This window comes from Anolis carolinensis, chromosome 1 (assembly GCF_035594765.1).
Source record: "Anolis carolinensis isolate JA03-04 chromosome 1, rAnoCar3.1.pri, whole genome shotgun sequence".
Taxonomy (NCBI): Eukaryota; Metazoa; Chordata; class Lepidosauria; order Squamata; family Dactyloidae; genus Anolis; species Anolis carolinensis.
Genome location: NC_085841.1, coordinates 134,096,104 through 134,118,378, shown reverse-complemented (window position 1 = coordinate 134,118,378; position 22,275 = coordinate 134,096,104). Strand labels below are relative to the sequence as shown.

General features: G+C 39.8%; 2 protein-coding genes across 9 annotated transcripts in view; one reads left to right on the top strand and one right to left on the bottom strand.

Annotated features, from left to right (window-relative positions):
• Positions 1-5,243, top strand: part of tdrp (testis development related protein) — a 38,674-nt gene extending 33,431 nt beyond the window's left edge. For all 3 annotated transcript variants that reach the window (XM_003215480.4, XM_008118398.3, XM_062982796.1), the window contains one exon: positions 369-5,243. In XM_003215480.4, the coding sequence (XP_003215528.1) occupies positions 369-714 (346 nt within the window). In that variant the 3' untranslated portion in view covers positions 715-5,243. The remainder of the gene's footprint in view (positions 1-368) is intronic.
• Positions 5,244-16,897: 11,654 nt separating this feature from the next.
• fbxo25 (F-box protein 25) overlaps positions 16,898-22,275 on the bottom strand; it is a 50,856-nt gene continuing 45,478 nt past the window's right edge. For all 6 annotated transcript variants that reach the window (XM_062982732.1, XM_062982734.1, XM_008118417.3 and 3 more), the window contains one exon: positions 16,898-18,097. In XM_062982732.1, the coding sequence (XP_062838802.1) occupies positions 18,008-18,097 (90 nt within the window). In that variant the 3' untranslated portion in view covers positions 16,898-18,007. The remainder of the gene's footprint in view (positions 18,098-22,275) is intronic.

Genomic DNA, 22,275 nt, shown 5'->3' with positions numbered 1-22,275 from the left:
GTCTGTGCCTCCCCCATCTTTATGATCCAGTGTTTCATTTCAAATAGAATGCCTGGTTAGTCAATTACTGAAAGATATAGTCATAACAACATGTAGGAGATGACTGCTCACTTTTCTGCTACCCTATTCAATGTTGCCTGATATGACTGTATAGGTTTGTGTCACATCTATTTTAAATTTATGCCATTTTGCTTAATCTTATTTTATTCTGTGTTTTTGCCATTTTAAAAGTAGAATAAATGTTTAAATAAAGTTATATGAGAATAATGGCAAAATTACACTGGTCCTCTTTTGCAAAACTATTTCTTTTCTTTTTTTTAGTCTTTCCCCCTTTAAAGTGATTTTTTTTCTTTTTGTTTGTTCATTAGAACAAGTTTAAAATTGAAAGAGGATGTGAAGTCAGAAAAGAAACCTGGATTTTGGGACAGTTTGGTGACAAAACAGAATATCACATCCAGGAAGCCAGATGAGATAGAAGGATGGGAGCCGCCACAGATTCCTGCTGGAGATCCCCTCAGCGATGCCGGAAATGCTTTAAATGACTATTCCTCTTGGTCAGGCTGGGAGGACGAAACCAAAGGATCCACAAAATACACAAACCTGGCAAGTTCAGGAAATAGTTCACGGTGGAGTATCAAATCAGCTGGGAAATTGGTTAGCATTAGGCGACAAAGCAAAGGTAACCTTACAGATAACTGGGAAGAACTGGAATAAAACAAAGAATGTGAAATGTTCTCCAAATGATTATAGATTATGTGATTTACATATATCCTCAAACCAAAATCAAAACTGCTTATTATTGCACCTTTTTACAAACAATATTATTCAAATTGTCCTGTAGTTCGCTCACATTATTGCAAGTTTCTTACTCTTTGTGTTTTCCATGCTGAACAAAAGTACAAATCCTGTTTTGTAATGTTGTTTCACCTATTCATACTGTCTGGTGTCTTTCTTTTTAAAGAAACCTTTATGAATGTATACATTGGATTAATATTGATTGCCTTATACAAGAACTTCACTAATATGAAGTTTTATATTTCATGGTCTTTGGACATGATTTTATATGTGAATGCTGTCTCTGCTATTTAAAAGTACTCATTTGCAGCTAACACTGCATTTTTTCATCGTAATATATTGCTTTCCCTGTCCGTAGCATGAACGTATGATTCTCAGGCTTGTACATGACATGTGAAAATATCATGGGCCTTTCTTCTTCCACTGCAAAGTTTTCAGAGATCAGTAAAACAAGTTTCCTCTATATTATTATTACTTTAATTTATAATTCTGCTAAAACAGTGTTGCAATCACTTGAAAAAGAGCAAAGGTAACAGCTAAGGTCTGGTTTTTGTATTCTCACCTTCTTTGTAATAAATATCAAAAACTGCTTCTAAATTATCGGACTGTATCTTGCAAAAATAACAGAAGCAAGGGCTGGTCATTTCAATAACTTAGACTACAGAGATACTTCCCATGGCACTGCTGTTTGTCAGCTGGCTTGCAGGGAAGTAAATGTTCTCAACTACTGCATCATTCTGGGAATATAGGAATCAGATATGAGTTTTGAAAAATTGAATCTGTGCAGGTATATTCATCAGATTAGAGTAGTGGTTCTTCAACTTTGATCATCCAAATGTTTTGGATGTCAGTTTCCTGAATCTCTGACCACTAAACATGTGGAAAATCAAAGTTGGTAACCATTGAAGTGGGAATTGTGTGGTTCTCCAGACATTGTTGAACTGCAGCTTCCAGTGGCCCAAGCCAGAAAATACAAAAGAGATGCAGTTCAACAATATCTAAAGAGCTATGGGCTTCTCCAAGGATGCATTTTCATATTTTGTCCCTCTTTTCCCTCAACAACAAAGTAGTATTGAAGAGTGTCCTCCCTTTGTATTTTCAGATTGACAGAAGTTAACAGTATGATTTTTATGTACATTTTAGCAGTTGCAGTTGCTGTTGTGAATTTGCTGTTGTGATTTGCAGTCTTACCGGTCGCTGCTATATTTTTTTTTATTAATAATAAAGAGCTATGCATTATAGTGCACGTGGGAGAGTAGGGAAGTACTGTAAAGTATGGGATTCTTTCTGCCCCCAATGGAGTATTTTTACAAAAACATTTTATTGTAAATTTCCCAATTTATGAGACTAAAGGATATTGCATACTGCAGTGTGCCTACATACCACTGTGATATGAGCAGAAAAAGGTCAAGCATATGACATAAGCAACTCCCTTTCAGTTTACAAAGAAAAACGGTATCTGATCCATGCACACCTTTTTGCCTCTGCCATAACCAGATTCTGATCTCAAGTTGAATGAATTTGAAATGTAATAAAAGGTCATCTTTGCCATAAAGGACTATTTTAATGGCCAATATAACTGTGCATTAGACCTTTTCCTGTTCTTTTGATGGCTGGATGTATGTATGTGCTTCCCTCAAGAGATGGAAATCTAACTCACAAAAATAATTTTGCCACAAAATGTTGTTGCTTTGAAGAAGACATGGGAACAAATGCTGACGCCACTTGGAGGAAAAGAGCAAGTTGCAAATCAGAGGGAATCAGCAAGACAGTCACTAGAAAGCCATCTTCTCTGCTAACTAAAGCTACTACTGATTTGAAATATAACAAAAAATGTTTAAAGTGCCTTGTTCCATCCTGTAAATGTTTGGTTAGACATTTTAATCACGTTCTTCCTGTTCCAGATGCATATTTGTTTAATTTCTGCCTTAAGATTCTGTGAATTGAATGTTTAATCCAGGTTGCTAGAATAGTTGATTTCCCTCAGTTAGAGAGACCTTTACTTGATACTGATCATAAGTCTCTATATTGCTGCTTATGCAATGAGCAATATTGACACCAAAACAAACAAAAAAGCCCCACAAAATTCACAGTTTGCTTTCATCTATGAGTAATTTTTAAGTAAAATGAACTAGTTTGTAACTATGCAGAGAGCTCCTATGTAATTTCCCCTTGCAGTTTAATCACCTAATCCAGATAAAGCATAGAATTCATTTAAGGCCATCCACTGTGTGGAGAAGGAACAATTCCACAGATCCTCAGTATATCTGCTTCAGATTATTCCTTCTGGGGTCATGTACAATCCTGTAATGAGAAGGAGTGAGGGATTATCATTGCCCTGGTGTATATTGTTCGTCCGTCCCCCAACCCACCCTCAGTAGCCTCCATTAATGTAAACACACCTGGCCTCCTTCAGATGTATAAATACTCTGCAATGCCTTTGAACTTCCTTAATCCGTTGGTCCCTCTCCCTTCCTGCCTCTGCTCATGCTAAGACATTCCTGTGCCAGCGGGAGCTGGTGACTCCTTTGCAGATTGCTGGACTAATCATTCCTAACCAGAGGATGCTTGCATCAGAGGAGAGCTATCTTCCTGTTCTGTCCAGTTAGCCTGCAACTTGGAACTGGGTTATCAGATCACATCATCTTGTTTCCTTTTTATTCCTGAAGAAACCAACTGCATCTGTACTATTCTGATGGTTCTCTTGATACAGCAAGTGTCTCTTCACAGTGGTTTAAGATTTGGATTACTGAACCTCTAATGAATACTGTAGATTTATTTAGGCAAGTCAGTAAAAATTATGTTTTTATTCCATTCAGGTTAGCAAAAGTTTCACTCTTTCTTGTTAAAGGTGATATCATTTCATTGTTTCCTTCCCCCCCCCCCCCCCCCGCATCCTGACATATGTCATTGTAGAATATAGTCACTTCTTTATGTAAAACCTTTTCTAGTTTACACATAGAGGATCTTTCTATAGCAGGAGTAGAAACATGTCATGCTGACCCATGTCGGGGACTCCAAAAATGATTGTGGATGAGATCAGGAGCTCAGGGATTTAGGGAAGCTTTTTAATACTGTGACAGGTGGAGATTCTGCCTCGTATGTTACGCAGTCAAGTGCCTGTACGTCACCATGTTGGTGATGCATGGCTCTTTTCTTTGCTGAAGCAAAGTTCATACAATTTTGCTGTATTTAGAGATCCTCTGAAGGGTACAGCTGCTTATCATAATAGCAAACATACAACATCTGGATCCAGTATGTTGGATCAAACTGTTGTTGCTTGAGCAACTGACTGGTGATGCTGAAGTTAGAGAAGCGGGATGGATTTGTCTCATGTGTGCTCCATTTTTAGAAAATCTGTTCTGTCACTGCTCACGGCACATGTTTGGCTAGTCAAACGAGATTTATCTCGTTTGGCTAGGTAAATCACAGCTGGCACTAGTCCTGTAGACCACAAGGATGCCTAGCCCTGCTTTCTCCTTTTTTTTGACATCATGGCATACCTTGCTGTGAAGAAAAGGTCACCAAACAGTGGTGGATGGCCTCCCTGCCCAGTGATGTGTTGTCCTCCCATTAGTTCTTAAAACTAAATCCTGGGTCCTCTGGATGGCAGATCCATAGGTCAGGCCTCAAGGAGGAACAGGGGATACATACAGTGTGGCCTGAATTTATTTAAGCTATGAAAGCATATTTTTTTTAAAAAAGATGGGACATATTCCACCCAAAGTTCTGTAATCTCATACCTTATTGATTTCTAAGGAGTTCAGTGGCCAAAATCCAATTATAGAGTCAACTAGCATAGGCCCATTGAATCAATGAAATTTGCATTAAGTGCTGATTTACCAATGTCACATTGAGTCAATGTGTCTACTGCAATTAGCACTAGCTAATGGATTTGGCCAATACGTGTAATCCTTTCATTGAAATTAAGGGGATAGAAGTGCCCTTCACTTTGGCTGGGTTATGCCCATGTTTTTCTAAAGCAGAATTGTTTAATTTTAACAACAGTAAGTTTTAAATATAATTTATTGTTATGCTATTGTAGAAATATTTGAGTTTTGTGTGTTTTTATTTGTTAGATGAATGTCGATGCTTTGTCATTTTGAGAAATATTACTACCTAGACTTTTTGGGATCTTCCTTTAAATGGTATATGACTTTCTTCTGCTTTGTAAAACTTTTTGATTTTGTGTCTACTGGTTTAAAAGAAGATACCATTGTGATTGTATTCTAAAAATTGCACATATGTAATGAATCAACAATTGTTTATGTTGCCTTTTCACTGTATCTATGCATAAATTCCTGGCTTAAATTTAAAGAAAGTGAAATGTTTTATGGGGCTGCAACTAGTCACATAATGATCACATTTCCTTTTCTCTAGTATTTTGTTAGTTTCACTTCAAAAATATAGTATTTTCACAGATGAATAAAAATGAGTTGAAACAAAAACGTTAAAGCTCATCATTTCATTCTGTTATTTTTGTTAGATAAAAGCTGTTTCTTTAAGGAGTGGTCCCTGAGTACTTTTTAAAATCTTGCCCAGCTGTCCCTTTTGCGAAATCTGTCTATATTTCTGTGGTTTGATATCTCAGCAACAGCATGAGAGCTGACTTCCTAGTGTAAAGCAAAGAGCAGGTGAATACTCTTCTATCTGCAATAGGTTCAGGTGATGCATATAGCTGACTGCTTAAGGGAAATGGAAAAGACTTTGATGCATATCATGGGAGATTTAGTAACATCTTGCAAAAGCAGATGTGTCCAGTGGACTCTGAACCTTTTGCCAAATTCGAGCAAAATACCAGCTGCTTACCTTCTTTTTTTGGAATCCTATAGTCTCAGTGCAAAAATACATTAAATTTAGGCAGTACACTACAGTGAGAGCCAGCATGGTGTAGTTGTTCGAGTGTTGGACTATGATACATGGAGAACAGGGTTCGAATCCCTGCTCAGCTATCGAAACCTCCTGGCTGTCCTTTGATAGATCACACACACGCAGTCTCAGAGGGAGGCAAAGGCAAACCTCCTTTGAATAAAGTATACTAAGAAAACCCTATTATAGGTTTGTGTTGGAGTTGCCATAAGTCAGAAAGGAGAGGTACAATTACCTTGCTGCTGGTTTCCCTCTGTCCTCCCTAGTTCGGATTTTGATGGAAATCTTTCTGTGAAATGCCACTTTTTGGAATTTACATGAAGCATGATCAAAGGTACTGTGTGTCCTGCCTTCCTCTTAATGATTTCCAGTTTCCTTGCTGTCCATGTGTGTGGCTAGCAAAGCCTTGGCATAAGCTTCTCCACAAGCTAAGTCTCACCATCTCAGTCCTTGAATGCTGAGAGTGCAGTTTCTCTTTACAAACTAATACTTTGGCATTCTGTCCTGTAAGTTATGGATTCCAAACCTAGAGTTATGGACCCATAACTGCTCCATGTTCAGTAAGACTACTTATAGTCTTACTGAAGGACTACTTAAATGCCTCCTGAGGTCACCTTAACAGCCAGCTGCCAATCAAGTGAAGAAAATTTGTTTAGCTGCTGATTAAACACGTTTCCAACCTCTCCTGCCAGCAAATGAAGCTGTGACAATTGGAAATGGGACCTGTATCACACTTCCTCATCAAAACCTTCTTTTCTGGTGAAAAAGTCTGGGAATGTCATCTTTCTTAGGGCGCTTCCAGACAGAGCCAAAACGCGGGATTAATACGTGGGATAAACAAACTGGGGACCTCAGAGCAGGTCCCCACACAGATCTTCCAGTCACGGGCTTTCTTTTCCACTGTCCTCACAGCCTTTCTGTGACTCGGGATAAAATGAAAAGTGGATGGGGGACATCCACTGGAAGTTTTTTTTAAAATCACTCAATTATGTGCTGATGTTTATATTCACACATGCTCTTCTTCTTCATTCGCGTAGTCATTTCCGACTCTTCATGGCCTCATGGACCAGTCCACGCCAGAGTTCCCTGTCGGCTATTAGCGCATGTACTCCTCAGCGCATAGTGGCAGGAAATATATATTTTAATGCCGCCAAATTTTCCTCTTTTCCTAATTGCTTATTTGATATTATAACATTTTTTAAAAAACACTTTCAGAGACCTCTAATGGCTTTCTACTTCTCCTCTCTTGAAAGCAGAGCTGATCAGTTGTTTCGGGATTTTTAAAACCGGCATGGGTGGGAGCAGTCTCCACAGGAGATAAAGAGGGAAATCCCAAACTTTACATGATTGCAGGGCCACACAGTCTTGGGAAAATCCACTTTTTTTGCCTGGAACTGGGATAAAGGAGGATTTTTTTTTGAAATGCTGACAAACTCCAGTCCTAACCTTGTCAGACCCTATTCTTTGCCACACACACCCACCTCTTTAAAGTCCTTTCAGGCATTCAGGAATCGCCCAAAATTCCATATCTTTGTCTCTTCCCCCTTAGCAAATCCTTAGCACAGCACATATATTAGACATTATAATACTTTACCATTGCTTATTTGTTCAGTTGCTTAATGCAGTAAAAGTCCAGATCCTTATATTGACAACCAGCCACTTCTTCAAATACTTATCATCAGCCTACTATATATTGTACATTGCAGCAAGTTTTGTTTCCTGGGGACCCATTAGATGCCAGGCTCAACATGACATTGTGATGCTGCCCCTTGGCTCCCGCGTTGTCCTTTAAACAAATATAGTAATTATTGAAGAGCATGTTTGATAAGCTGCTGTGTCCAGTAAACATGGTCTTAGTGGGCTTTGTTTTTGCATAAATATTCAAAATAAGTCAAGACCCAAAAGTTGATTTCACTGTTGCTTTATATAAACAAAAGTATAGTACCATCTGAAAGGCTGATAGGTTCGCTGCATACATATTTATCAGGACTGGAATGGCCTCTATTCAACAAGAGTTTATTGGCCCCAATAGAGGGTGCCAATAAAAATGCATTCCTTTTTGAGGCAGAAAGGAGAGAATTTCAAAAAAAAAATAAACGATGGAGAATACATAAAGAGCAGATAAACTACACACTGTGGAACATTGCATTATGAAGGTCAACGAGTGAGATGATCCATATCAGCGAGGTAGCCATTCAGAAGGACAGTTCTACCTTTGTGCTGCCCTAAGGAGGACAAGAATCAGATCTATTTAGTAATATGTGGATTAGATCCATTTAAATCAATGGGATTAAAATTGCTCACGAGCACATTAAGTGTCTTGATTTTGATGGTTCTGCTCTAAGCATGGGTGACTAGGTTTAAAATGAGGTGTTTTCTCTTCATTTATAAGAACACGATTGTTTCAAATGATTATTCAAGATGTTTTGCAACCATGTTTGGGTTATGCATTGTAATTTTATTGCTGCTTTTTAAATATGAGATACCTTGTGAAAACTGTTCTAAAAGAATCTAAGTATCAAAAATAATATTTTAGATATTTGTTGGTTTTCACACAGGTCCCTTGTCGAACCATTTTATACTTTATTGGGAAAATTTCCAAATTGTTCCCATCACAGGGATCACAGCAAACTTGTAACCAAATGGCCTTAGAGGCATAAAGCATCTTTCACTATATCTACGTACCAGGAAAGAGATCATATGGGGAATTGGTGGGGGGTGGGAATGTAAATAAACCCTGGGTAAAACAGTGCTTTGTAACAATTTTTCTTTGTTTTCTCTTTCTCTATTTTTTTAATTAAAAGGTCATTTAGACAAAGACCCTCTTACTTGTCTTCAGCTCATCTCATGTTTTGCCCAGGGTTGCTCAAAGGCTTTGACTCTCCCCACATTCCCTTGCTGTGCATTCTGTTTAAACAGTAAACAACATATTTATGACAATAAATTGGCAGTGCAGCATATGGCAGCCACAAACAAAAGGAAAACAAATCAGTCTTGCTTCCCATGAGGAAGTAAACTATTGTTTGATAAGATCTATGGGTTGATTACTTTTGGATGGAGCACATGTCCTAAGAAGTTCACAGATTTTTAAAAATAGTTTAACTTTATTTATGGAACAAAATAATTAATACTCTTGGAATGAGGAGACTTTCTATGTAACAAAACCTCTTTCAAAGGAAATTTGGGGAAAAAAACTCTACTCAAAGAATGTCAGTTTTCCATCCTTTGCCATATTTTGGATTTGGGCCAAGGTTAATCCTAGGTGGGGCCTAAAAGCTTCCTTCTCTTTGTGTATGTGTATGTTCATTAGCTTGCTTTGAAACTCTTGCCATGTCTTCGGATGTATCCTAAATACCATACCAAACTAAAGGTCCCTTTAGCTCAGCTTTCTCTTTTTTTCCGGTATTCAATCAGAAGCACACAAGGTCAGCCAAATAAAAACTTCATATTATAGCACCTTCCACTCCTAACCTCGCTGGTGTTTCAACCATTTTTTTGCATATTTCTTTTTTTACCCAAAACAGGAAAACACAATCACTGTGTGCACTGTGCTTTCTAATTGCAAGCAAGAAGAGCCATTATCTAGATTTGGGGTGGATCTCCACTGATACTTCAAATGGATTCCACATGCTGGATGTCGGATGGCCATAATAAGTGTCCCCACAGCAGCTGACCTCTCGCCCCTGTGTCACAGTGGTCTTCAGCTGAGATATGGGTCCCACCTGTTTTATGTCCCTTGCCATGACATCAACGAGAGCAACAGGATGCCAAGGGAGAGGGGGGAGGACAAAACCCGTTTTCTCTCTCCCCTCCTTTCCCAGCACTCTCAGCCAGTGTCATGGCAAGTGGCAGAGAAGAGACAGGACCATGTCACAGCCACAGACTGCTACCGTCATGTCCCCACAAGCTTTAAATCGCGAGATAGTCTGTAGCAGAATTTGGACTTTCCCCTGACTGAGTAATATGGTGCAAGGCCACATTAAAGTGGCTTTGCCTCATGTTTCTCTGATCAAACCTGAGCGGCATTTGGCTAAGTGGTCAGTGTACACAGGGTCATGGTGTGCCCCAGGAGGAGGATGCATCCAGAGAGATTCCTGTTGGGGGATTTTCCTGTCACCTCAGCAGGTATTCTTTTTAAGTTCTGGCTGACCTATCTATAGAATGGGGAAATGGCCAGGAACGTGGACACAATGGCCCTTGAGTATCCCCTCTCATGGAGCTAAACCAGTCCTCTAGTTTTCCAAAAGAATTGAAGGTGTCAAAGTGAGTGAGACTGAGACCAGAATAGTGTTGATGGAAGACTTTGAGTAAGTTTGACTGAATCCAAGCTAGAGCCTATTTTTGAAGGATTACACCGTAGCACTATGGACTGCAAAGAAATTCTTCTTTTTTTGCCACCATCATTACATCTAGAATCATAGAATAGGAGAGTCGGAAGAGACCTCATGGGTCATCCAGTCCAACCCCCTGCCAAGAAGCAGGAAATCGCATTCAAAGCACCCCCAACAGATGGCCATCCAGCCTCTGCTTAAAAGCCTCCAAAGAAGGAGCCTCCACCATAGTCTGGGGCAGAGAGTTCCACTGCTGAACAGCTCTCACAGTGAGGAAATTCTTCCTGATGTTCTGCAAGAAACCACTAAGAAAAGATGTTTTAGGTGGTCAGAAGTTTTACACAATGGTCCTGAAATAGAAATCGCTGATTGTTCAACAGCCCGCTGCAAATATTTTTGTATTTTGCAGATAAGATTGCTCATGTCCACTTCAACTTGGATGTTATATTTGATATAACTCTAGTGGATGTCACCTTGCCTCCTGCTTATCCAGTGTTATTGGGCTCCTTTCAGTTTGTGGAGCCTGAGGATGTGGACAGGATTCTTGGAGAGATGAGAATCACATCTGATGAGTGCTAGACCCTTGCCCTTTGTAGTTATCAGATAGGCCAGAGGAGGACTATCTGACTAGGTGAAGGAAGTAAGTCAATGCTATAGGAATTATATTTACTTAAGCAGAGCATTTGAAAAAGTCATTACTGAATTCCTTTATAATGGATAATTACTGGCTAGTGTCTGATCTACCATTTGGAGGCAAGTTATTGAAGTGTTTAGTGGCCTCCTAAGCTTTGGGGGTTTCGGAATGAAGTAGATTACCTAGAACCAATTTAATCTAATGTCAGACGTAGTTATGGAACAAAGACATCTTTGGTTATATTGATGGATTGGATAACCTGCACTGGAAATTGCCAAGGGTGAGCATGTCCTTGTTGGTTCTGCTGGATGGCTTTCAGTCTCATGTACCATGGTATCCTTTTGGGTTGTCTCCCTAGAATGAGATGTGGAGGGATTGTTTTACAGTGACCTAGTTCCTCCTTGGAGGGGGAAATCCTGTTTGACCTTCTGGCCATTGGGCTGTGGTGTTCTTCTGAATCTTTTTCCTCCTCCTATGCTTTTTGTAAATTTTCTTGAAGAAAAATAATATATTGTATGTATATATACTTGTAAACCGCTCTGAGTCCCCTTCAGGGTGAGAATGGCGGAATATAAATGTTGCAAATAAATTAAAAAAACAAAAACAAAAAACAAACAAACATAATTACACAGAAGTAACAAATTTTTGACATATACATGAAACTACTAGGAGAGGGCATCTGGAGTTTTGGGATGTGCTGCCATCGATATGTGGATGACACCCAGCTTCTTTTCATCCCAAGTCAAGGAGGCATTCCCAGTCCTAAATCATTGTCTGTCATCACTAATGGATTTCATGAGTGCAAACAAATTGAAATTTAATCCAGACAAAACAGATGTGATCCTAGTCAGTGAAAAGGCAGATCAAGGAATAGGGATTCAGCTGTTTTTTTTTAAGAAAAGGTTACACCCCCTGAAGTGTCTGTGTTGAACCTGGAGACCCAGGTTTATGAAGCTTTTGCACATGTAAAGTTTGCGTCAACTGTGCCCATTCTATCAGATGTCAGATCTGGCCACAGTGGCATATATCTTGTTATATCCTGTTTGGACTACTATAACACATGCCTTTGCCTTTGAATGCGTGTGGAAATGTCAGCAGGTCCACAGAGCTGGAGCCAGACTGTTAACTGACGGAAGTTACAGATGCCATACTATGATCTTATGGAAACAACTTCCTTGGCTGCCAATTTGTTTCTAGGCACAATTCAAAGTTCTGGTTGTGTCCTATAAATGTCTTTATGGCTCAGGTCCTGACTTTTTGGCAAATCATATTTTCCAGTATGAACCTGCCTTGGCTCTGAGATCATCAGAACAATCCCTTCTTTCAGTCCCGCCATCATCACTAGGATAGTTGGTGGGGACGTGAGAGAGGGGCTTCTTGGTGGCTGCACCTAGACTCTGAAACTCATTTCTTGGAAAAACCAGAATACCCCCCTCTTCCTTCTTGACCTTCCATCAGAAGGCTAAATAGTTTAATTCTAATGCTCACTTTTATGTGTTTTATTTCTATTGTTCTTTTAAATTGCGAGGCACTTTAGAGCTCCAGGTTTTTTTTGGGGGGGGGGGGTAGTAGTAGTAGTAGTAGTAATAGAAGTAGTAGTAGTAATGTTGGGTTGAATGCTAGGGGAGTTGTAGTTTGGTGAGGCACCAGCACTCTTTGGCAGAGAAAGCTGAAGACCTTACAAAATTAGATTTCCCCAATGATTCCATAGCATTGAGCAGTGGCAGTTAGTGTAGCCAAACTGCATTAACTCTAGAGTTGATGCATCCTAAGTGAAAAGAGTGCTGAAAACCCTTCCAAATTCATCTCCTATCCTTCAAACAACAGGATTTTTCTGCTGCTTATGGTAGCAGTAATGGGGATGAATTTAGTCAGTTTTTAAAGAAAAGCAACTTCAGACAGGAAAACTTCAGCAGTGGAAAGTTTCCACATCATCTTCTGAGTCTGGAAATGACCGCATTGCTCCAGCAGAAAGCCTTTGTGTCCTGAGTTACCACCACAGGTCAGACTTGATCTATGGCCTATTCATTGCAAGTGAGGACAAAAGTTACTCCAAGAAGTACAAGAACTTTCCCTTCCCACATCTACCCACACTCACAAAAGGTAAATCAGGCAGCAGGCACTTTGGCACAATTGCTGGAAGTCATGTGGACATGATTCATGCGACCCCCCTTCGTTCATCTCCGCATTCCTCCAGCTGCAGGAGACCCATTTCAATTTAGGCATTTTTATTTAACTCAAGGATTTTGATGCTGTTGTTGTTAGGGTTTATTTTAAAACACACTCTATTCAAATCCCACCTTCCTTTTACCCAAATAGAGCTTTCATTGACTGCCTGCCTGCTAAGCCTGGAAAACCAGGCAGTGGCACCCGTGAGAATAGGAAGGGCTCCCAGTTCAAACACCAGCTTCTTGGGTTAAAAAGTCTCAGGAGGAAAATATCCTGTGCACAATGTTTAATCAGTATGGCTTTAAATTCGCCATCCAGAGGACATCAGTAATATTGAGCAATTAAAAATTCTGTTAATGAGAAAGAGATGAGCTGCCAGCTAGAGATTACAACACTGAAGAAGATGGACTCAAGTGCCGAGTCCATACAGGCTGCCATGGGTGCCCTGCAGCTTATTTGAAAAGTAAATTGTTTCTTCTAGTGACTCCCAGGAAAGATAATTCATCCTTTTAACCAGAAAAGGTGTGTTTCAAGTGCTGGGAAATGTGAGACTACTGATTTTTTTCAAGCAGAGTGATGATATCGACAAGGCAGAAGCTGAACACGGTTTAACAGATAGTAAGATATGATCTTCATAAAACATATTAAAAGTTTAACTTCCAAAATATGCATAATTAAATAGTCTAATGGAGGTATGTGTGAGAGAAGAAAATATGGTTGCAGATTAACATGATGCAGGAAGACAGAAGATGTGGAGGAAATGATATGTTTTAGTTTTTTTTTTCGTGTCAGGAGCAACCGGAGTTGCTTCTGGAGTGAGAGAATTGGCCGTCTGCAAGGACGTTGCCCAGGGGACGCCCGGATGTTCTGATGTTTTACCATCCTTGTGGGAGGCTTCTCTCATGTCCCCGCATGGAGCTGGAGCTGATAGAGGGAGCTCATCTGCACTCTCCCCGGGTGGGATTCGAACCTGGCAGCTTTCAGGTCAGCAACCCAACCTTCAAGTTGCGAGGCTTTTATCTCCTAGGCCACTGGGGGCTCCTATGTTTTAGTTAAAAGGATGGAGAAACCAGAGAGACACTCTGTTGTGCAGGCTTGTTCCAATTCATATTACACAATGTCAAACCTTTGTCCCAATATTTTGAAAACAATTACTGCAGTTTCTTCAAGTACAGTAGAGTCTCACTTATCCAACATAAATGGATGGCAGAACGTTGGATAAGAGAAAATGTTGGATAATAAGGAGGGATTAAGGAAAAGCCTATTAAACGTCAAATTATGTTAAGATTTTATAAATTACGCACCAAAACATCATGTTTTACAAGTCTGCCACTTTTTTCAGAACGTGGCTGCACTTGTTGTTGTTGGGCATGTTGGCCTGCTGCGTGTTGCTGCCTAGAGAAACAGCTGTGGATCCGAGCGGGTGGCAGACTGCGTTGGATAATACAGAACATTGGATGAACAAAGGTTGGAAAAGTGAGACTCTAATGTACCTTAAGTGTTAGAAAGTATTGGTCTCTACAGCTATTATTATACATGTCTTCACTTTGTTTAATAAAACCCCTTTTGCCAGAAGAATGGTAGACCCTTCCCCCTACCAAGACAGAAATCGAATGTATTTAAAATGATAAGAGCTTGTCTCTTCACCTAGACATTCTCCAAAATTGATCTCATCCTTTTAGCTACCCCTTAAATTCGATCTCTTCCTTTTACTATTGCCTGCTGTAGTGTATTTAAGCTTTTTCATTTGGGAAGCCCGTGCCTTTCACTTTCTACATAGAAATACATTTATTCAGGCAGTTAGCCGATGTGCATATATGGGGAAACAACTACATGCATAATTAGGTTGTAACACACATGCTGTTCATAAGGGAAAGTCAAATTAATATAGGAAAAAGTATGTAAGTTGTTTCTAATGGCTTATGTATATCACTGTCCCCAACACATGTCTAGAATTACTTGTGCTTCAAGTACTTTGTAATATTCCATATGGCTCTGCTTAACTTGCACTTCTGATGTGCATGCATTTACTTGTGTGTATAACACCATCTATGCAAATAGTATTTATCATGGCCTTCAGGGATGGAAGGGCCTTGTTAGGGAGAAAATAACTTTCAAAAGTAAGTTGTAATACCTTCCATATATTTTGAATTCCAAAAGGATTGCAAGGCCTCTGAAACCAGGTGTTCATGGCTGGGGATGAGCAATGGGTTCAGTAAAAGTAATTGTTCTCCCCTCCGTCTGGTTTGTAAAATATTTCTAGCTTACGCCAGACTCAGAGGTTGCAGTTGTTTCCTTTTGCCTATTGGAAAAATAGGCTCCAAGCCACCTCTCCCCTTTGCTTTACTTAACCAAATGCAAACTACTTTTGCACTCTCAAACAGTTTGCATCAAGGACCAAGGAGACAGTAGGGAGGGGAAGCGGGAAACTGGGACATTTAATTGGGGAAATTAATAGTTTACGCAAAATATTATATTAAATAACTCTTTGGCTGATTCTTTTGTGATGCCTGACTATCTTGCAAGGGCATAATCTCACTGATGAGTCACTGAAGAGAAAAGAACGTTACAGGCACCGATGCAGTTCTAATTCAGTATAATTTTAAATTGGCAACATGGAAAATCAAGAAAATTTCCATCAATATATTGACGAGTGTGTAAGGTGGCAATATATCTACCTATATACATAACACGTGAAAATAAGTATGTGTGAATGTGTCTGGGGTGTCCACTCACACTAACAGGCTCCCACTTCCACAAATAGCTATAGCTCACGCTATGCAAGAGACACCAATGGCACTCCCTCCAATGACATTGCAGGTTATAGCGAGCGCCGTGAACATGTACAACCTCTGCCAGTGTCCTCCACAAACACAAAACTGGCCACCACCCAAGTGAATGCTTTCATACGGGGACAATGTCGTCCTAGATTTTATGTGTTTCCTCCACCACAGACATCTCAGTGTTTCTTAGTCTCTCCACTGGTGTGGAATTTGCATGATCTTGCCCACTGGCTCTCCCATAACCCTTTCCTACTCTTATCTATGGTGCACAGCAAACAGAACATAACTGATCAGCAACTGAACATACTGGAAGGGTTTGGGGGACTGACTCAACATGATGGAAGTTGTAATTCACCCTCCATCAAGATAAAGCACCGTGACCTCAACTAGCAATGGACCTGGACCAAATTTGGCACACAGAACCCCTATGACCAATGAAAAATACTCAAGAGGTTTGGGGGTAATTGATCTTGATTTATAGGATTTGTAGCTCATATCCAGAGAACACTGTGAACCCAAAGAACAATGGATCTGGACCAAACTTGGCACATATAACTGATATGCCCAAATTTGAATACTGGTGGGTGTTGGGGGCAATTGCCCTTGACATTTGGGAATTGCAGGTACTGGGATTTACAATTCACCTGCAATCAAAGAGCACTCTGAACCCCACCAAAGATGGACCATGACCTAACCAACAAAAATACTGGAGGGTTTTGGAGGGAATTCACCTTGATTTGGGGAAACTGTAGTTCATCTACATCCAGAAAATACCGTGAATTCAAACGATGATGCACACGTAACTGATATACCAACATTTGAATATTGGAGAGGTTTGGGAGGGACAGACTTCGATTTCTGGGAGTTGCAGTTTAGAGAACCTGTGAACCCCACACTAATGATGGAGCTGGATCAAACTTTGCACACAGAACCACCATGACCAACTGAATATACTGGAGGGGTTTGGGAGGAACTGTCCTTCATTTCTAGGAGTTGTAGTTCACTGGCATCCAGAGACACTGTGCCCATCACCGATGATGGATCTGGACCAAACTTGGCACACTGAACTCCCATGACCAACTGAATCTACTGGAGGAAATTGAGGGGGACAGACCCATCAATTTTCCCAACGTGACAAGCTTTAACTACTGATGGTGTTTCAGGGAGTTAACTTTGCATGATGCAAGTTGTACTTCACCCATAACCTTATACATTTTGTAAAATAAAAACATGACTTTTTCAAATAATCTGGGCAATATCGGGTACCTAAGCTAGTGTGTGTATGTGTGTGTGTGTACAATATATAACGCCAGTCAAAAGGCAAAAAACATTATTTATTTGTATACAAAACTAGATCCAAAACACAATGTGATAAACATTGTAAGGTATTAATCTGTATACAGTATTACACTGATCTGTATACAACATTACATTAAAATGATTGCTTAAGACAGAAGAAAATATCAGTCTTTTGGAGTATGCCATACATTGACCTGCTCTCCTCCGCTCCTGCAAATCTGCAGAACTAAACAGCAGCTTCCAAGAGATTTCAGTCCATCTTCATCTCCTCCAAAGTGAACTAAGAGTTTTTGTAGTAGAACGTCAACTGGTACCATTTAAGACTTTGCAGTGTGAGCTTAGCAATACATTTCTTATTTTCTCTGCTAAAGCCCTGTAAGACTTTTTAAGAAGCCTAATGGCAGTAAAAACTAACAACAAATCATTTAAAGCATAAGCACACACCATAGAAACCCATGGGACTACCACCCGACAATTCCATCTGACACAATCAGCAGCTCGCATTATTTAGGATACAGTGAGACAGGTGTGACATAATTAACAAAATAGATTTTAAGAAAATAAATAATCTGCAAAAGGTATTTACAAAATGTAGTTGGCTTCTTTCATACAAGGATGCAGAACAGGTTTGCACAACTATGTCCTACCAAACGTGCAACATTCACAGCCAACACAGTATGTCCAAAGAAGCCAAAAAAGTATCCTTTGACTATGCATAGGACATGTCAACTGTATACATTGTGAAGAAGACAAGGAGTAAATCCATTTTTGGTCACCTTTCCTGAATGAAACTGCCCACTTCTCCCAGTTCAAAATCCATGTGACAAACCATAACAATATAATTCCTTTGATAAAAGTTCCAAAGCTTGACAAACTTCATGTATTCATTTGGTCGAGATCACCCTCTTCATGTTTTATCTTTTCTTGCAAATAGCATGTTCCTTTAATTTTCTTCCAACAAACTTAACAAAATGGTTTAGTCAATACTCTCTGTCTTTGATCCCATTATGTCCCTGTAAACTACAAAGCTCACTCACAGAAATATTGCACAAAAAGCAGTATACATATAAGTGCATGATTATGCCAACAAGAAAGAAGTGAAGAACACACACAAAAATGGATTATGCTTAAAATTTGAAGAGGTCTATGAAGTGCTGAGGAGAAACTGGCATGAAACAGCTGTTTGGATCATTGGCTGTGCAGGGATGTCCTGTATCCTAAAAAAAAAAAAGAAGGACAGAGTTATTTTCTCTAGGTAGTGCTAACCGATTCTCCGTTGTAAAGCAGTTTCAAAAGCCAGAAGTTTATATATAGCATCAGCATTAAGGTAAAAGTGCAGCTTTATCAGGATCTTCTTGTTTCTATTTTTAAATCATGTTGAGAGAGAGCCAAAAACCACTTTAAACTCCAATAGGGTCCTCCTGACCAATCTTATAGTTGCTTATAAATAACATTTTCAGGGTCAAGAGCACAAGAAGCTGGCATATAACATGTGAGTCCGCCACTAGTCTGTGATATATGTATATCTGCTTCTATGAATGGCTGTGACTGGGATGGACAGCCGCTAAAGAACATCTTCCTCCTTCTCTCAACTAACTTCCTTTCACTGTCCTACTTATTGTCCTTCTACTAGAAAAATGTTACATCTTAATACCTCTCAAGTAGAACACAGCAAATACACTGAATAGGCATGTTATTCTATTTATAAAATACACACTTGGTTTTATTAGAGGGCAATGCTAATAAAGCAGGATTGGGCAGAAACAAATTGCAGACAGCTAGTTTTAAAGCCGATCTAATTTAGTAACTCACTAATAATCCAATAACTCATTACACATCACTCCAGTTACTCCAGTCCAGGAGGTAACTTGCTAGATTACTTGTTACTAGTAATCTGCAATAGTTCTTATGACTCAATGACATAATCATGTTAGTCTGGAATATCAGCATGCAAAGAGATCTTGTAGCACTTTAGGGATTAACCGAGATAATAGTTTTTAATGTAGATTTTACCAATTGTATGTTACACTCGTATTTTCAGGCACTGAACTGCTGCAGATATGTGAGGCCGCTTTGAGTGAGAAGGGTGGGGCAAAAATATGGTAAATAAATAAATAAACTTTGTAGGTTAAGTCTACCTCCTCAGGCACAAAAGTTTATACCACCAACGTTGTTTTCTCAGTTTCAAAGGTCTACACCATCACCTTGCAAACTGTTATTGTGCCATTTTTTAAAATGGAGGAAAATATGTTCAGACTTTCCCTGATCTCTTATCATCATAATCCAGAGTGGCTGGTCTGATCTGGACTCTGTCCTGCTCCCTGCCCCACATAGCAACAGTGTAGAAGAGCACCTGCTGTATACAAATATACTGGCCAGACACATCAAAACAGGTCATAACTCAATCCCCTTTTCCCTGTTCTTTTGGCCTGCAAAGACAAACCCTACTCTCAGTCTCTAAAACTACCTTAAGATGGTCTCAGGCATGCAGAGAAATACCCCTTCATCTTTAACTCTTTTGTGGCTTACAACCATCCAGCCACTCCAAGTGCAAGCTGTACCACTGTTTGGTGCAAGACAACCTGCCATGTCATAAACGGCTTTCTCTTTCTAAGAGTGGCAGCAGTCTCTTTCTTTTGAGCAGAATGTAGAAAGGCAGAGAAGAAAGACATTTACCACATGCACTCAAGTCAATCTCATGTGGAAATCAAGGACAGGACTTGGGGCTAACATTATGGATTTTGATGTGACCTATGGATAAGACAAGGGCCATTCCATGGAGAGGAGGTAAAAATCAACACTGCCTCAGGGGGCAACTGCCACTGGCAACTGCTCTTGCCATTTTCCCCACACAGGCATTCAAAAAACCCAAAGGTAGTGCCATGGCAAAGTGAATAGGGAAGGTTGGTGCTTCTTTCAGGTTCTCCCCAGATGGATTAAGCTCTTGCCTTTTGCCACTACTTAGAGAAGAGGATAGCTCCATTTTTTTGGTGGCAAGGTACAGTACTCACTGACCCATGGATAGGTTGTTTGATTTTTTTGATTAAAATCTTTGGACTTATACAGGAGTACATAAGGGGAACATTTTAAAAAATCCATTTAGCCTAAATCTCTAATGGATCCGATGTTTTCAACGTGCGTCTTCCCCCCACCCCCAAGCCTTTCCTTCTGTTTGCTGGCTTCTCTGGTCCTTGCTAGCTGTACCTCACCCCAAAAGGGGAATCATACATGTAATAGAAGCACAAGTTTGTCTCATTTTTCTCTGCTTCTTTTCTAAAGAGAGGGATTCCAATGCCTTCTGCCCTGGACAGTGATCATGCATTCCATAATCTGATGCCAGCCATCACATGCTGCTATCTGACACAAAGTATTATGTTTAAATTAGTAGTACTTTGGTCACCTTCAGAGTTTATTGCAGTACAAGAGCAACTTGTACCTTTCCTGGCTGATTGCAGATGCTAAGCGGAGTCGATCTTGGTTTATACTCAGATTGTTGATGTTGTTGTGTTTCTTTACATCAGTGGTGTCAAACTTGTGGTCTCCAGGTGGTTAGGCCTCCAACTTCCAGAAGCCCTAGGCAAATTGTCCAATTGCCAGGAATTCTGGGATTTGAAGTCCAAAATGCCTGGAGGGCCACATGTTTGACACCACTTCTTTACATCATTTCCAATTTACAGCTTACAGTTACACAAGGTATTATTTATTTAATTTATATACCGCTCTACTTCCCCAGGGGGACTCAGAGCGGTCTTACACAATGGCAGAGTTAAATGCCACATATAATACAAATGTAGTAAAACCAAACATAAAACACAATTAAAAGCCAGTATCCAAATCAAATTAAAACAATAAAAACCATGTGACCATTACAAAAGGGCAGTATAATTGAGCCAAAAGTCAGAGCCAGTCTGTGTTCATATTCTAACAATATAGTAGCAATCCTTAGATGAATAGAATAATGCCTGATGTGGAATATAGAGATGTTTTTCTCTCTTATAATATCAATATCTGAGGTCATACAATGGAGCTGGATGGAGAGAGATTTCTTCATAAACCACAAAGTTCAGCTTTAGGACTCATTCTAACAAGATGTAACGATCACCTTAAACCTGAACTCTTTTAAAAGGAGATTAAAAAATCATGGAAAAACATCAGTCACCATGGTATTTTGTTACCTTGAAAATAAGGGAAAGCATTTTTCTTAATATCAGTTGCTGGGGAACATAACCATTGCCCTCATACCCTGTTTCCTGCATTGCACCTGGTTCTCCATTGTGTGAACAAAACAGTGGATTAGGCAAGCTTTTTGGTCTGATTAGGAGTGGCTTTTACACGTTCGGAAATAGGGAAAGGGGAAAAGTAATCCACACCTGTCAATTGAAGCAAAAATAAAGCGAACAAGATTTCCTTATTGTCCTTTCAAGATGCAGTAAAGAAGGGAGAAGAGAGGGTCCACAGAGAGGAATAAGCTCACAACTCCAGAGTCCTTCTGTAACTAAAACATTCTTGGTCCAAATACAGTGGGGGAAAAGTATTTAGTCAGATACCAATTCTACAAGTTCTCCCACTTAAAAAGATGAGAGAGGCCTGTAACTGACATCAACTATGAGAGACAACATGAGAAACCACATCCAGAAAATCACATTGTCTGATTTTTCACAAATTTATTTGCAAATTGTGTTGGAAAAATAAGTATTTGGTCCATAACAAAAGTTCATGTCAATACTTTGTTATATATTCTTTACTGGCAATGACAGAGGTCAAACATTTTCTGTAAGTCCTCACAAGGTTGGCACACACTGTAGCTGTATGTTGGCCCATTCCTCCATGCAGATCTCCTCAAGAGCAGTGATGTTTTGGGGCTGTCACTGGATAACACGGACTTTCAACTCTCTCCAAAGGTTTTCTATAGGGTTGAGATCTGGAGACTGGCTAGGCCACTCCGGGACCTTCAAATGCTTCTTACGAAGCCACTCCTTTGTTGACCTGGTGGTGTGTTTGGGATCATTGTCATGCTGAAAAACTGCAACATTTCATCTTCAGTGCCCTAGCTGATAGATTTGCACTCAAAATCTCACGATACATGGCCCCATTCATTCTTTCATGTATACGGATCAGTCGCCCTGGTCCCTTTGCAGAGAAACAGCCCCAAAACATGATGTTGCCACCCCCATGCTTCACAGTAGGTTTGGTGTTCTTTGGATGCAACTCAGCATTCTTTCTCCTCCAAACACGGTGAGTTCTGTTTCTGCCAAACAGTTCTACTTTGGTTTCATCTGACCATATGATATTCTCCCAATACTCTTCTGGATCATCCAATTGCTCTCTAGCAAACTTCAGTAAGGCCTGGGCATGAACTGGCTTAAGCAGGGGGACACGTCTGGCACTGCAGGAT